Source organism: Macaca fascicularis, chromosome 11 (genome assembly GCF_037993035.2).
Source record: "Macaca fascicularis isolate 582-1 chromosome 11, T2T-MFA8v1.1".
Lineage (NCBI taxonomy): Eukaryota > Metazoa > Chordata > Mammalia > Primates > Cercopithecidae > Macaca > Macaca fascicularis.
The window spans coordinates 129,568,027-129,581,204 of NC_088385.1; the positions used below are offsets into that span (position 1 = coordinate 129,568,027).

The 13,178-nt window shown below is 43.1% G+C and overlaps 1 protein-coding gene across 4 annotated transcripts in view; it reads right to left on the minus strand.

The window, feature by feature from the left end:
* Nucleotides 1-318: 318 nt before the first annotated feature.
* ZCCHC8 (zinc finger CCHC-type containing 8) overlaps nt 319-13,178 on the minus strand; it is a 32,223-nt gene continuing 19,363 nt past the window's right edge. For 2 of the 4 annotated variants that reach the window (XM_065525267.2, XM_074008288.1), the window contains 9 exons: nt 12,728-12,831; nt 12,547-12,612; nt 11,907-11,967; nt 11,314-11,456; nt 10,581-10,723; nt 9,245-9,366; nt 6,640-6,726; nt 6,278-6,395; nt 319-1,701 (listed from right to left, as the gene is read on the minus strand). In XM_065525267.2, the coding sequence (XP_065381339.1) occupies nt 923-1,701; nt 6,278-6,395; nt 6,640-6,726; nt 9,245-9,366; nt 10,581-10,723; nt 11,314-11,456; nt 11,907-11,967; nt 12,547-12,612; nt 12,728-12,831 (1,623 nt within the window). In that variant the 3' untranslated portion in view covers nt 319-922. The remainder of the gene's footprint in view (nt 1,702-6,277; nt 6,396-6,639; nt 6,727-9,244; nt 9,367-10,580; nt 10,724-11,313; nt 11,457-11,906; nt 11,968-12,546; nt 12,613-12,727; nt 12,832-13,178) is intronic. The other 2 variants (XM_065525269.2, XM_065525268.2) reach the window with 1 other exon arrangement.

Here is a 13,178-nt window from a genome sequence, read left to right on the forward strand (position 1 = left end):
TGAGGCGGGCAGATCACCTGAGGTCAGGAGTTCAAGACTAGCCTGACACGATGTGGAGAAACCCCGTCTCTACTAAAAATACAAAGTTAGTTGGGTATGGTGGCACATGCCTGTAATCCCAGCTACTCGGTAGACTGAGGCAGGAGAATTGCTTAAACCCGGGAGGCAGAGGTTGTGGTGAGCCGAGATCATTCCATTGCACTCCAGCCTGGGCAACAAGAGTGAAACTCCATCTCAAAAAATCAAAAAACAAAACAAAACAAAAGTTATATACACTGTTTTACCTGTGAATCAATTTTTTGTATTCAAAGTCTTAGATTATGTATATGAAAACTAATTTATTAAACCTCTGTACACAAAGATGAACATACCTGTACAGCAACCATATATGAAGAATGAAGTTACAAAAAAGTAAAAGTACTACTAAAACTGACGCATGTAAATCACTTATAAAAATACCCCAAATGGGATAAAGCTGCTCATCCCTGATTTTTCTCATTTGGTTGTAGGAGTTGAAACATGAATTTAAAATGGTAGAATTTTTTCTTTTAAAAAGTGATATATTAAACTTATATACAGGATAATTAGCAAAATGTAGAAAGGGAAAACAATGTACAAAAGACAGATAAAAACCATCACTCTCGACGGACAGTCACAATCCAAAAATAGTATAAACCTTAACAAACTCTCTCTAAACCAGGTCATATTCACATCTCCCCCCAAGTTTTGTCAGTGAGAATAAAATATAGTGAACTAGTGAGCTCAGTCTTTCTTTAAAATAGGCTTGACTTTGGAACACGAACCTTGGATAGATTTTTAAAAATGGGAGGTACAAACAGGAAAACCATTCTCTCTCTCCACTTAATTAGTACTAATTAACGGAACAAAGTTATTAAATAGCTCTCAGTGCTAAGTCAAGCCGTTATTCAGAGGCCTTTTTGTTTTTCTGCTGGTTTCGGGGTGAGTTCTTTAACAAGCTTCTTATCCTGAGGTACATTCCAGTAGATTCTGCCATATTCTCAAATTCAAATGGCGTGATTCCAGTTGCAAATTTGCTCATGTCAGGTATAGGGCTATGAATCTTAGTGGCCGTTGAAGGACTGGTGTCTGCAGGAAAGAGCTTCCGGCTGTCCCCATTGCTGACGTCACAGTCTGGTACGACACTGCCATTATCAAGGGGGGCACCTTCAGGGTTTACTGGAGCCAACTCTGCCTTTTCCTTCTGACAAAGTGATGTCACCTCAGCATCTGGACTGGAGGCATGTCCAGCTTCTGACTTCTTTGTAAAAATTTCTGGCACCTCAGGCTCATCCAGCGTCTGCTTTTCAGATGTTTTTCCCTCTGGGACAGGGAGGTCCAGCTCATTTGGACAAGGTGATGAGGCAACGGAATTCCCAGTTAAAGGTGTGTCCACAGGAATGTCAGAGTCGCTGTTTACACTCTCGGCCTGCTCGAGAGCTGCCCAGATCCGCCTCTGCTGTTCTTCAAGTTCTTCTAGAGTCAGTGCGTCCTCATCCACAGCTCCAGATGCTGTTCTGGTCTGGGGTGAGTCACTGGGAGTCAGCGGCGGGGTGCCCTTGGGGATTGGAGGGGTGAAGATGGGCGGAGGAGTTCCCCGGGGGAGTGGAGGAGTGTCAGGAGGTAATGGTGGTTGAAACTGAAAAGTTTCGCTGCTCAGAGAACCATGTGGTACCTCCACATCTGAAGTAAGAAAGTTAAGAGATACTTTAGAACTTGTAATAGCATTTGGTTTTACTAAAATTTGTTATTTGCACTCAGGTGTATCCAGATATTCAATGGCCAAAAATAACTGGCTTAAGAGGCGGGACATTCTGGATTCTCAGGTGCCATGACCATTACCTGGTGTCCTCAGTCCACCTGAAAAGATCTGCAGGGAGACCTGTCAGGTTCTTCTGGTGCTAGAGGATATCCCTTGGGAGATCCATTTCTGTGCTGTGTGCATCATTTTAGATTGAGGAAATATGAGCAATTGCATGGAGACTTCAGAATTTCAAGGTAGTGCACTCTACCCAAAAATTCATGGCAGAATGCAGTAGGAAATTTGACCGGAGGTGCAGGCTGGCTACTGAGTGGGTGGAAAGCTAATGGGGAGGAAGTGAGGGGCAAGCCAAGTGTACACCTTGGGTTATTTCCTAGCTTTTTCTTTTTTTTTTTTTTGAGACAGAGTCTTGCTCTGTCTCCCAGGCTGGAGTGCAGTGGCACAATCTCAGCTCAGTGCACCCCCCGCCTCCCAGTCAAGTGATTCTCCTGCCTCAGCCTCCGGAGTAGCTGGGATTACAGTTGTGTGCCACTACGCCTGGCAAATTTTTGTATTTTTAGTAGAGATGAAGTTTCAACATGTTGGCCAGGCTGGTCTCGAACTCCTGACCTCAGGTGATCCACCTGCCTTGGCCTCCCAAAGTGCTGGGATTATAGGCGTGAGCCACTGCGCCCAGCCTAATTCCCCAATTCTTCTTTTTTTTTTTGAGGCGGAGTCTTGCTCTGTTGCCCAGGCTGGAGTGCAGTGGCGTGATGTCAGCTGGCTGCAACCTCTGCCTCCTGGGTTCAAGCAGTTCTCCTGCCTCATCCTTTCAAGTAGCTGGGATTACACCGTACGCCAACATGTTCGGCTAATTTTTTGTATTTTTAGTAGAGATGAGGTTTCACCATGTGGGCCAGGCTGATTTCGAACTCCTCACCTCAAGTGATCCGCCCACGTCGGCCTCCCAAAGTGCTGAGATTACAGGTGAGAGCCACTTTGCCTGGCCCCCAATTCTTATCTCTAATCTAGATTGCTCACCTGAACTGCAGGTTCACCTATCTAACTGCCCACTGACTATCATCACCTATACGTTCTACACACACAACCTGTTCAAAACAAATGATCTCTTCCTAAAATGAGGACTATTCTCCCATCTGCTATTCTCACTAATGGCACCACCAGTGGATCTGCTTGTCATTTGAGAGTACTCTCTTTCCTTCCATCCATCCCCCAGGTCTTTGGCTCTTTGGGGTGCATGCTCTCCTGCTGGCTGTCATAGCCGCTAACTTGCTTCAGGCCCATTACCATTTGCCAAGAACATCAGAATCACCCCGACCTCTGGATTCATCTTCCTTGTGTCTGTCCTCCAAACCGCTGCCAGACTCATCACAAGTCTGGCCCTATAACCCTTCCCATCTCCACTGGAAACCCTTTAGTGCCTGCCCAGACCCCACAGGATGAAGTCCAATCTTCCTTTTTTTTTTTTTTTTTTTTGAGACGGAGTCTCGCTGTGTCCCCGGGCTGGAGTGCAGTGGCCGGATCTCAGCTCACTGCAAGCTCCGCCTCCCGGGTTTACGCCATTCTCCTGCCTCAGCCTCCCGAGTAGCTGGGACTACAGGCGCCCGCCACGTCGCCCGGCTAGCTTTTTGTATTTTTTAGTAGAGACGGGGTTTCACCCTGTTAGCCAGGATGGTCTCGATCTCCTAACCTAGTGATCCGCCCGTCTCGGCCTCCCAAAGTGCTGGGATTACAGGCTTGAGCCACCGCGCCCGGCCGAAGTCCAATCTTCCTCCATGGCCCTCTAGGATACAGTTTCCCTGCTTCCATCATGTTATCTCCTACTGCCTGGCTCAAACTCCAGCTGTCACCCTGCTGCTGGCCTGATGTGCTGTGAAGTTTCACTGTCCTGCATCTGCACTTCCCACTGTCTCAAATGCCCTCCTCTTCATTTCCTTGGTAAATCTCTGCATTCTTCCCTCAACAAGCAGTTCAGAGTTACCCTATGACTTCATTCAGCACAGATGCTGTTTTTCCTCTGTGTCACCATTACAGTCTGGAACCTGCTCTGTGGCAGCAATAGGTAATACTATTGTTCTGTAGGTATCACTGTGGGCCACATTTATATGAGAATGATGTTTACACATCTGCAATCCCGAGGTGACACAGAGTGGTAACTAGGGCAGCAATACTGTCTTATTAAGCTTTCTGTCCTCAGAGTCTAGTATGGGGTCTGAACTTTATTCTATAGACAATAAGATTTGTGAGGAGAATAACATACTCTCACTTAGAAGTCAACTCACGGCCCAGCATGGTGGCTCATGCCAGTAACATTGGGAGGCTGAGGCAGGCAGATTGCTTAAACTCAGGAGTTCAAGACCAGCCTGGGCAACAAAGTAAGACCTCTGTCTCTACAAAACATACAAAAATTAGCTGGGCTTGGTGGCACAGGCCTATGGTTCCAGCTACACGGGAGGCTGAGGTGGGAGGACAGCTTGATCCCAGGAGTCTGAGGCTGCAGTGAGCCATGATTGTACCACTGTACTCCAGCCTGGGCAACCAAGCCAGACCCTGTCCCCCACCCAAAAAAAAGAGGAAAGAGTCCCTAGCACAAAGCTGAAAATGCCTACACAGAAGTGTATGGCCCTGGTGACAGGGGTGCCACCACCACAAATCCCCAAACTTCAAAATATGACAACCATGGGCCAGTGCTGTGGCTCACACCTATAATCCCAGCACTTTGGGAGGTGGAGGCGGGCGGTTCACCTGAGGTCAGGAGTTCGAGACCAGCCTGGCCAACATGGAGAAACCCCATCTCTACTAAAAATATAAAATTAGCCAGGCGTGGTGGTGGGCACCTGTAATCCCCGGTACTTGGGAGGCTGAGGCAGGAGAATCGCTTGAACCCAGGAGGCAGAGGTTGCAGTGAGCCAAGATCGCGCCACTGTACTCCAGCCTGGGCGACAGCAAAACTCTGTCTCGAAAAAAAAAAACCGAAACAAACAAACAAAAAAAACTTAGGGGAAATAATTTGAGCGCTTTGATTCTGAACTTTGAAGTCACTTTGTGCAAAAGAATTTGATGTGAGGATTTAATCCCTTTGAACTTTAAGGGAATTTAATTCATGATCTTTTTTTTTTTTTTAAAGGAAGGAAGACAGGGCTTCACAATCAAATTTGGGACAACTTACATGTTCACATCACATCTTTTTTTTTGAAATGGAGTCTTGCTCTCTTCCCCAGGCTGGAGTGCAGTGGTGCGATCTTGGCTCACTGCAACCTCAGTGAGCCACTGCGCCCAGCCAGCGAAACCCTATTTCTACTAAAAATATAAAAATTAGCCGGGTGTGGTGGTGCATGTCTGTATGTCTAGCTACTTGGGAGGCTGAGACAGGAGAATCACTTGAACCCGGGAGGCATAGCTTGCAGTTGGCCGAGATTGTGCCACTGAACTCCAGCCAGGGTAACCAGGCAAGACTGCCTCAAAAAAAAAAAAAAAAAAAAGCTAGGGAGGTCTCAGAGAGCAAGCCCTTTGTCCTGCTTTATGTTCTGGGAAGGCACATTTTCCTGATGGCCTGTCTTTCTTGGGTGGAGGAGTGATCTACTGGATTAATACTATTGGAAAGAGTAACTGGGAAAGCTTGGCCCAGCTTTGCTTTTCTTCCTCTTGGGAGCAAGCTGCCAGAAGGGTACACACTTTCCACTGCCTGTCTCAGAACACTGGCCGGATCAAAGGGGCCAGTCTGGATGCAGCACTGTTGAGACTGGGTGGGTCTGCTAATCCAGGAATGGGCCCAGGCACTGTGGCTCACACCTATAATCCCAGCACATAGGGAAGCAAAGGCAGGACCACTGCTTGAGCATGGGAGTTTGAGACCTGCCTGGACAATACAGTGAGACCCCATTCTATACAAAAAGGAAAAAAAAAAAAAAAAAGGAACTCCCCTAATTCAGGAATGCAGCCAGCTGGCCCATCTAGCTCTCACACCAAGCTCTGGCTTCCAATTCAGCTTTTATCATGGACAGCAGTGATGCTCTGATCTCCAAGAATAAAATAAAGATTTACTCTTTAGACAGTGCTCACAAAGGAGCTTCCCCTTTCTTACGGAATTCAGGAGCATACAAATGTGTCATAGCTTCTTGATGAAATCAAAGCTACAGGCCGGGCGCGGTGGCTCACACCTGTAATCCCAGCACTTTGGGAGGCCAAGGCGGGTGGATCACGAGGTCAGGAGATCAAGAGATCAAGACCATCCTAGCTAACATGTGAAACCCCGTCTCTACTAAAAATTAGCCTGGCGTGGTGGCGGGCACCTGTAGTCCCAGCTACTAGGGAGGCTGAGGCAGGAGAATGGCATGAACACGGGAGGCGGAGGTGGCAGTGAGCCAAGATCGCGCCACTGCACTCCAGCCTTCGTGAAAGAGCGAGACTCTGTCTCAAAAAAACAAAAAAACAAAAAAACAAAAAAAAAAAGAAAAGAGAAAAAAAGAGAAATCAGAGCCGTAAGATGAAACCTACCCGAATCGAGCTCCATGTCGGCCGGGGATCCTGCTGAGTTGCTTTCCTTCTTCTGCTTCTTTGGACTCCCTGGGCTAGAGTGAGATGAAGACCTCTTGCTGCCAGACTTCACACCTGGCTAAAGGAGCAACCAAACCAAACACAAGTTAGGTGGGGTAGACAATGAATTAAACTCCATCCCTTCACTTAAAATGATGTAGAAAAGCGATCTGGAGATAAGTCTAGGTAACTGGTGAATTTCGCCACTGTTTTCCTTTTGGTTTGTCAAGATAACAAAGCAAGAAAAGGCTGTAATATGCTAATAATTTACAAAATCTCACAGACACAACATTTTATAGAGTACACCCTTAAAATCTATTTACCGTTTGGAAGTTAGAAGTAAGGTAATTGGCAAACACATCCTTCTGCTGACATGCCTGCATTGGTATGGAACCAAAGATCCTCCATTCCTAATAATGAAAAGAGAAGAAAAAAAAAAATCATGTATTTGGAAAATGTCATGTTTTGAGATTTTGCTCAAAGGAAGTACAGCAGAGATCTCAAATTACGTTTTTCCTTCTTATGTTACTTTTCCTTTATTGGGAATTAAGGAAAATAATGATGTGTTGAAGGAAAACTAAACCTGCCTGCAACATAATCAAGACTATGAATACTAAAAGACTACCTGACACAATCACTTGGCCAAAAAAGGTTCTACATACCGCAAGCAGAAGATGTAGGCAGGAGTGACTGCTATGGGGCCTCCCAGGTTCCAGTCTCTCTCCCATCAAGCACTGGCACTGCTAACAGGGCCGTTCATAGCCCACTTCTCCTAACACACTTACTCATGAGTTTTCCATCTTCTGCTCTTTCTCTTTCCAAATACAGCACTCATCTTTAAAGATTCCATACCGCTTACTTCTCTCTCCTCTCCAATCGCACATTCAACAGTGGTTCTCAGTAGGAATCCCATGGAACTCTTGTGAAACATAGAGGTTCCAGGGTTTGAATCAGTTAAGTCTAAAGATGGGACTCAAGAATGTACATTTCTAACGAGTATTCCCAGGGGACTGTGAAGTAGACTGGAAGCTGCACTGGCTTCCAGAAGCACTGATGGTTTGTATCATGCACTTCTGCCCGTAATGAATTACACAGTCTTGTGTGATTGACAACTTTCTATCTGCTCACTACACTCTTAACTTCAAGTCTTTGGCTGTTTCCCTACTGTCCAGTTCCTAAGAACATACTTTTTATTTTTATGTTTTTTTGAGATGGAGTTTCGCTTTCATCACCCAGACTAAAGTGCAATGGCGTGATCTCAGCTCACTGCAACCTCCACCTCCTGGGTTCAAGCGATTCTTCTGCCTCAGCCTCCTGAGTAGCTGGGATTACAGGCGCCTGCCACCACGCCCGGCTAATTTTCATATTTTTAGTAGAGATGGGATTTTGCCATATTGGCCAGGCTGGTCTCAAACTCCTGAGCTCAAGTGATCCACCCGCCTTGGCCTCCCAAAGTGCTGGGATTACAGGCATGGGCCACTGCGCCCGGCCAATAATACACTTTTAAAATAAAACAGTACAATAGTTCATTGTTGAATCTTGAGACCTAAGATGGAAGCTGGAAAAGAGTTAAGTGTGGAAAAACCATTCATATACAAAATGAGAAATTTTACTTTGAGGGGAAAAAAGGCAAGAATAAACAGGAGAGTTATAGTATATTTAGATTTATTATAGATAGAAACTTATTTCCTAGGTTAATTCTGTAAAATATATAATACTGTCTCAGAACAATCCATATTGTTAAAAACTTTTGGCCGGGTGCGGTGGCTCAAGCGTGTAATCCCAGCACTTTGGGAGGCCGAGACGGGTGGATCACGAGGTCAGGAGATCGAGACCATCCTGGCTAACACGGTGAAACCCCGTCTCTACTAAAAAAAAAAATACAAAAAACTAGCCGGGCGAGGTGGCCGGTGCCTGTAGTCCCAGCTACTCGGGAGGCTGAGGCAGGAGAATGAATGGTCTAAACACGGGAGGCGGAGCTTGCAGTGAGCTGAGATCCGGCCACTGCACCCCAGCCTGGGCGACAGAGCAAGACTCTGTCTCAAAAAAAAAAAAAAAAAAAAAAAAACTTTTAAAATGTTAGAGTAGTTTTAGATTTAGAGACTCTAACCAATCTATTTTGGCTCCCTTTCTGAGGGCACAAAATCAGAGAAAACTGCTGTTGATGAATATAAGACTTCAATTAAGATTCTAGCAAGATTCTATATAGGAAATTAAAAATGTAAACAAGTGGCCGGGTGCAGTAGCTCACGCCTGTAATCCCAGCACTTTGGGAGGCCGAGGTGGGTGGATCATGAGTCAAGAGATCGAGACCATCCTGGTTAACATGGTGAAACCCCATCTCTACTAAAAATACAAAAAATTAGCCGGACGTGGTGGCAGGCGCCTGTAATCCCAGCTACTCGGGAGGCTGAGGCAGGAGAATGGCGTGAACCCGGGAGACGGAGGTTGCAGTGAGCTGAGATCGCGCCACTGCCCCCCAGCCTGGGCAATAGAGCAAGACGCAATCTCAAAAAAAAAAAAAAAGTAAACAAGTAACACATTTATCCCTTTAAATAGTAACTACTATATAAGTTTGTATGTATGTATGAATTAAGTAATTATTTTTTGAGTCAGGGTCTTGTGTGATCTCACCTCACTGTAACCTCTGCAATCCTCCCACCCCAGCCTCTCTAATAGCCAGGACTACAGGCATGTGCTGCCACCCTTGGCTAGTTTTAAAATTTTTTGTAGGGACAAAGTCTTGCTATGTTGCCCAGGCTGGTCTCGAACTCTGGAGCTCAAGCAGTCATCTTGCCTCGGACTTGCAAAGTGTTGGGATTACAGGTGTGAGCCACCATGCCTAGCCAACAAGTTAATATTCTGACCAATCTTTAACATAATAATATCACATCACACGATAATTTAAAAAAAAATAAATATACTTACATCTGGAATTCCTCTGGGAGTAGATATATTAAAACCAGGATAGTTGACCAATTTTGAGAGATCATAAGTGACACTTTTATTCTGCTGTATTTCTCCAATTTCTGTTTCCCCATCAGTGCTATCTATTATAGACCATAAAAAGTGTTAATATTGCTAAATGTCAATATATATCCCTCCCCAGACCAAAAGTACACCTGGAAAGTGCTTATACTCATGGCAACAGAATTAGTTTTGAAATGGCTTTCAATTTTAATTATAATTTTTCTTAACCATTAGGACAGAATTTTTTTTTTTTTTTTTTTTTTTTTTGAGAAAGGGTCTTGCTTTGTCACCCAGACTGGAGTGTAGTGGCACTATGTTGGCTCACTATAGCTTCTGCCTCTCAGGCTCAAGTGATCCCCCCACCTCAGCCTCCTGAATAGCTGGTTCTACACGCACGCACAACCACACCAGGGTAGGCTGTGTATTTTTAGTACAGACAGGGTTTCACCATGTTGCCCAGGCTGGTCTCAAACTCCTGAGCTCAGGCGATCTACCTACTGCCTCAGCTTCCCAAGTAGCTGGGATTACAGGCGCCTGCCACCACGCTTGGCTAATTTTTGTATTTTTATTAGAGACCGGGTTTCACCATCTTGGCTAGGCTGGTCTTGAACTCCTGACCTCGAGTGATCCATCCACCTCGGCCTTCTAAAATCCTGGGACTACGGCCATGAGTCACTGTGCCCAGCCGAAACCTGCTTTTTAAAAACTCAATATTGCACAAAGATTTTGCCATGTCAGCTCATACAGATTTATTCCCACTCTTCATATGTTGCAGAGAGTCCACAGCTCAGAACTACCAATTTATTTAACCATTTTTCTTTAGGGCCTTAATGTTGTCTTAGATTTTTCACTATCATATTCAATGATACAAAAAGATTCTTGTATACATACCGTTTATTTTGCATATGTGTATCTTTCTAGAGTAGGTATCTAGGAGAGAAGTTCTAGACTATTAGAGGTTTTCTGTATTTCACATTTTACAGGTCTCCTGGCATTGAGGATCTATGTCTGTTATTATTACTGAGAAAGGTAAGAGCTTATGAGGACTGGCTGGAGAGTGATACTCTGGCCTAGACAGTACCTGAGCAAGCCCAGAAAACCATCAGATAATCTATGAACTCACTGAAATTTTAGTTCCTTCCTTGTAAAATTTACCAAGGAAACATCATCATGATATTTTTTAGTTAGCACACATTAAAGAAGTCAGCCGTTCCTATCACATTTTGTTGATTCTTTAACAACAACAAAAAAAAGGAAACACTTAAGGTGACTTCTCTAACTTAAGATACTATACCTTTTCCATCATACAGTGCAAGCCCCGAATTCTCCAATTCAGCCTCTTTGAGCCACCCTGGTGGGTACCCTAGCTGGCGCATCCGATAGATAAAAGGTGGAAGACTCTTGTCTGTCACACCTAGTGCATCTTGAAGTTCCTCACTAAGTAAAAATAAAGGAGGAAGAAAAATAATGAATTCTTGTTTGCATGAAAACACATACATAATATTCTGTTTTGTTTTTTTTTTTGAGACGGAGTCTCACTCTGTCGCCCAGGCTGGAGTGCAGTGGCCGGATCTCAGCTCACTGCAAGCTCCGCCTCCCGGGTTTACGCCATTCTCCTGCCTCAGCCTCCCAAGTAGTTGGCACTACAGGAGCCCGCCACCTTGCCCGGTGAGTTTTTTGTATTTTTTAGTAGAGACGGGGTTTCACTGTGTTAGCCAGGATGGTCTCGATCTTCTGACCTCGTGATCTGCCCATCTTGGCCTCCCAAAGTGCTGGGATTACAGGCTTGAGCCACTGCGCCTGGCCAATATTCTGGTATTTTAAAACATTTCTTGCTTATATTACATACCATGATGGCTAACAAATATAATTAAAATTTCAAGAAGTGTTTCTAAATGAATTAATGTATATTACCTAGGGCTTTGGCAGAGTACACTTATATCCTGATAATTAGCCCGAAGAGACAGAGAACATTCGAAATGCTAGGGAAATAAAAATGACCTTCTATGGTAAAATGCCATTAATACCTAATAACTCCTGGCTTGAATCTTCCAAATCTTTCTTCTACTTCTTCTGCGTGGTATCGCTGCTGGAAATTCTGATTGTTTGCTTCCCCACAGGCATCCATATACTCTTTTCTCTTTTCACTTATTCGAGCAGCATTCCGAGGCTACATCATGACACATTTGAAAAGAATGGTTTCATGCAACTCAGAAATATTTCAGAAATTAAATACTTTTTTTTAGATCAAGTAAACAGATTATTTTAGTTTTAATGTATGACGAACAAGCGTAAAAGAGAGTGAATATTTTAGAAAAATAAGTAAGGAAAGGAGCAGTCTATTTATTACCTCAGTATTATAAATTAAATAAAGTTTTTAGGATAAACTCTACAATTTAACTCTGTTTATTCATATCAAATACAGAGAGTACTATTTTAAATTATTTACTAAAAAAATTTAATGTCTTAAAATATAAACACAAATTTGAAAAGATTTCAAATTAAAGGACTACAGGAAAGTAACAAAGAAAGTTCCTTCATGTCACACAATACGATAAATGTGTTGAAAACATTAGAAAGCTCTTGTTCAAAGACTTTTCTTAACATGAGAAAAATTTACCATTGGGCAATCTTTCATTTGGTGTTCTTCAGAACCACAATTGAAACAGTGAGGCTTTGGCCTATTTGGTCAAAAGACAAAGATTTTTATAATGTAAATAAAAATAGAAAAGCAAATCAATAAAATTCTATATGACAGCAAAGTGTATCAGAGAGATAAGAAAGCAAGTTCATCACAGATCACTAATATCTGCAACAAGAAGTACACTTTAATCTCTTGTATTTAGTGATTTAAATAGTACTATGCAGAGTCTTTTAACCAAGAACCCTTCTGTTCCTGACTGATCTGTTACCTCTTTTGAGTTTTTTCAGTGGTTAACAACAGAAGAATCGAGGTGAACAGATGATCATATTTCCATTAGGTAACATGGAAAGAAGGCAGATGGTTATAAGACTGCAATCAAATTGACAGCAACAATTACACTTTTCCACCCGCCCAGGCACATTAGGTGAGAACCAATGAATTCCAAGAAGCAGATGATCCATTTAAACGTTTAATATATATGTATGGAATAAAATTCTAGCTCAATCTGTAATTAACCTTAGAGTAAACCAGCAGTAAAGAACATTAACTTTTCAAGCCAAAAGTTTATGATTTCCGTTAAAAAAGTAAGTAAAACAAAACAACTCCCCACACAAACCTTTTTGCCTTTACTTGTATTTCTTGCCCTTCTAGAGAAACAATGTGGCTGAAGACTTGATGGTACCTTTAGTGAATTTTATTAAGGAATAGTTATCATGGTCTGCAAAATTTGGAAATTGTTTTAAAGGTGAACTTAGTGGCAAGATGCATAAAAGATCTTCATTCACTATGTAGGATACTTGGGTATTTCCCATCCTTCGGAAAGCTGAGGGTTTTCATTTAGAAGCGGTTGCCCCAATTTATCAAGGCAAAAATTAGTAAAATACAGGACACTTCCTACAACCTGCAGAAAACAAGTCAAAAAATATTGCTATTTAAGCAGGAAAAAAAGACATTAAATAATGTAAGACTATGATTAACTGTTTTAACAATTTATTTTGGATGGAATTATTAGAAATAGTAACTTCCTAGTTATTAAGGAGCCAGACTTTGATGTGTAAGTAGAAACTACATCGTCAGTTCCCTCTCTCTCCTAGATCACTGTTTTTCCTCTGTATTGGATCATGACTATCTATCTCCAGAATTCAAACAAAAAATGAAAACCTTGACTCTCACGTTTCCCTCCAGTGCCCCATTTCATTGCTTCTCTTTGCAAGACATGCAGACCCTTTAGTTATTGTTTCCATTTCC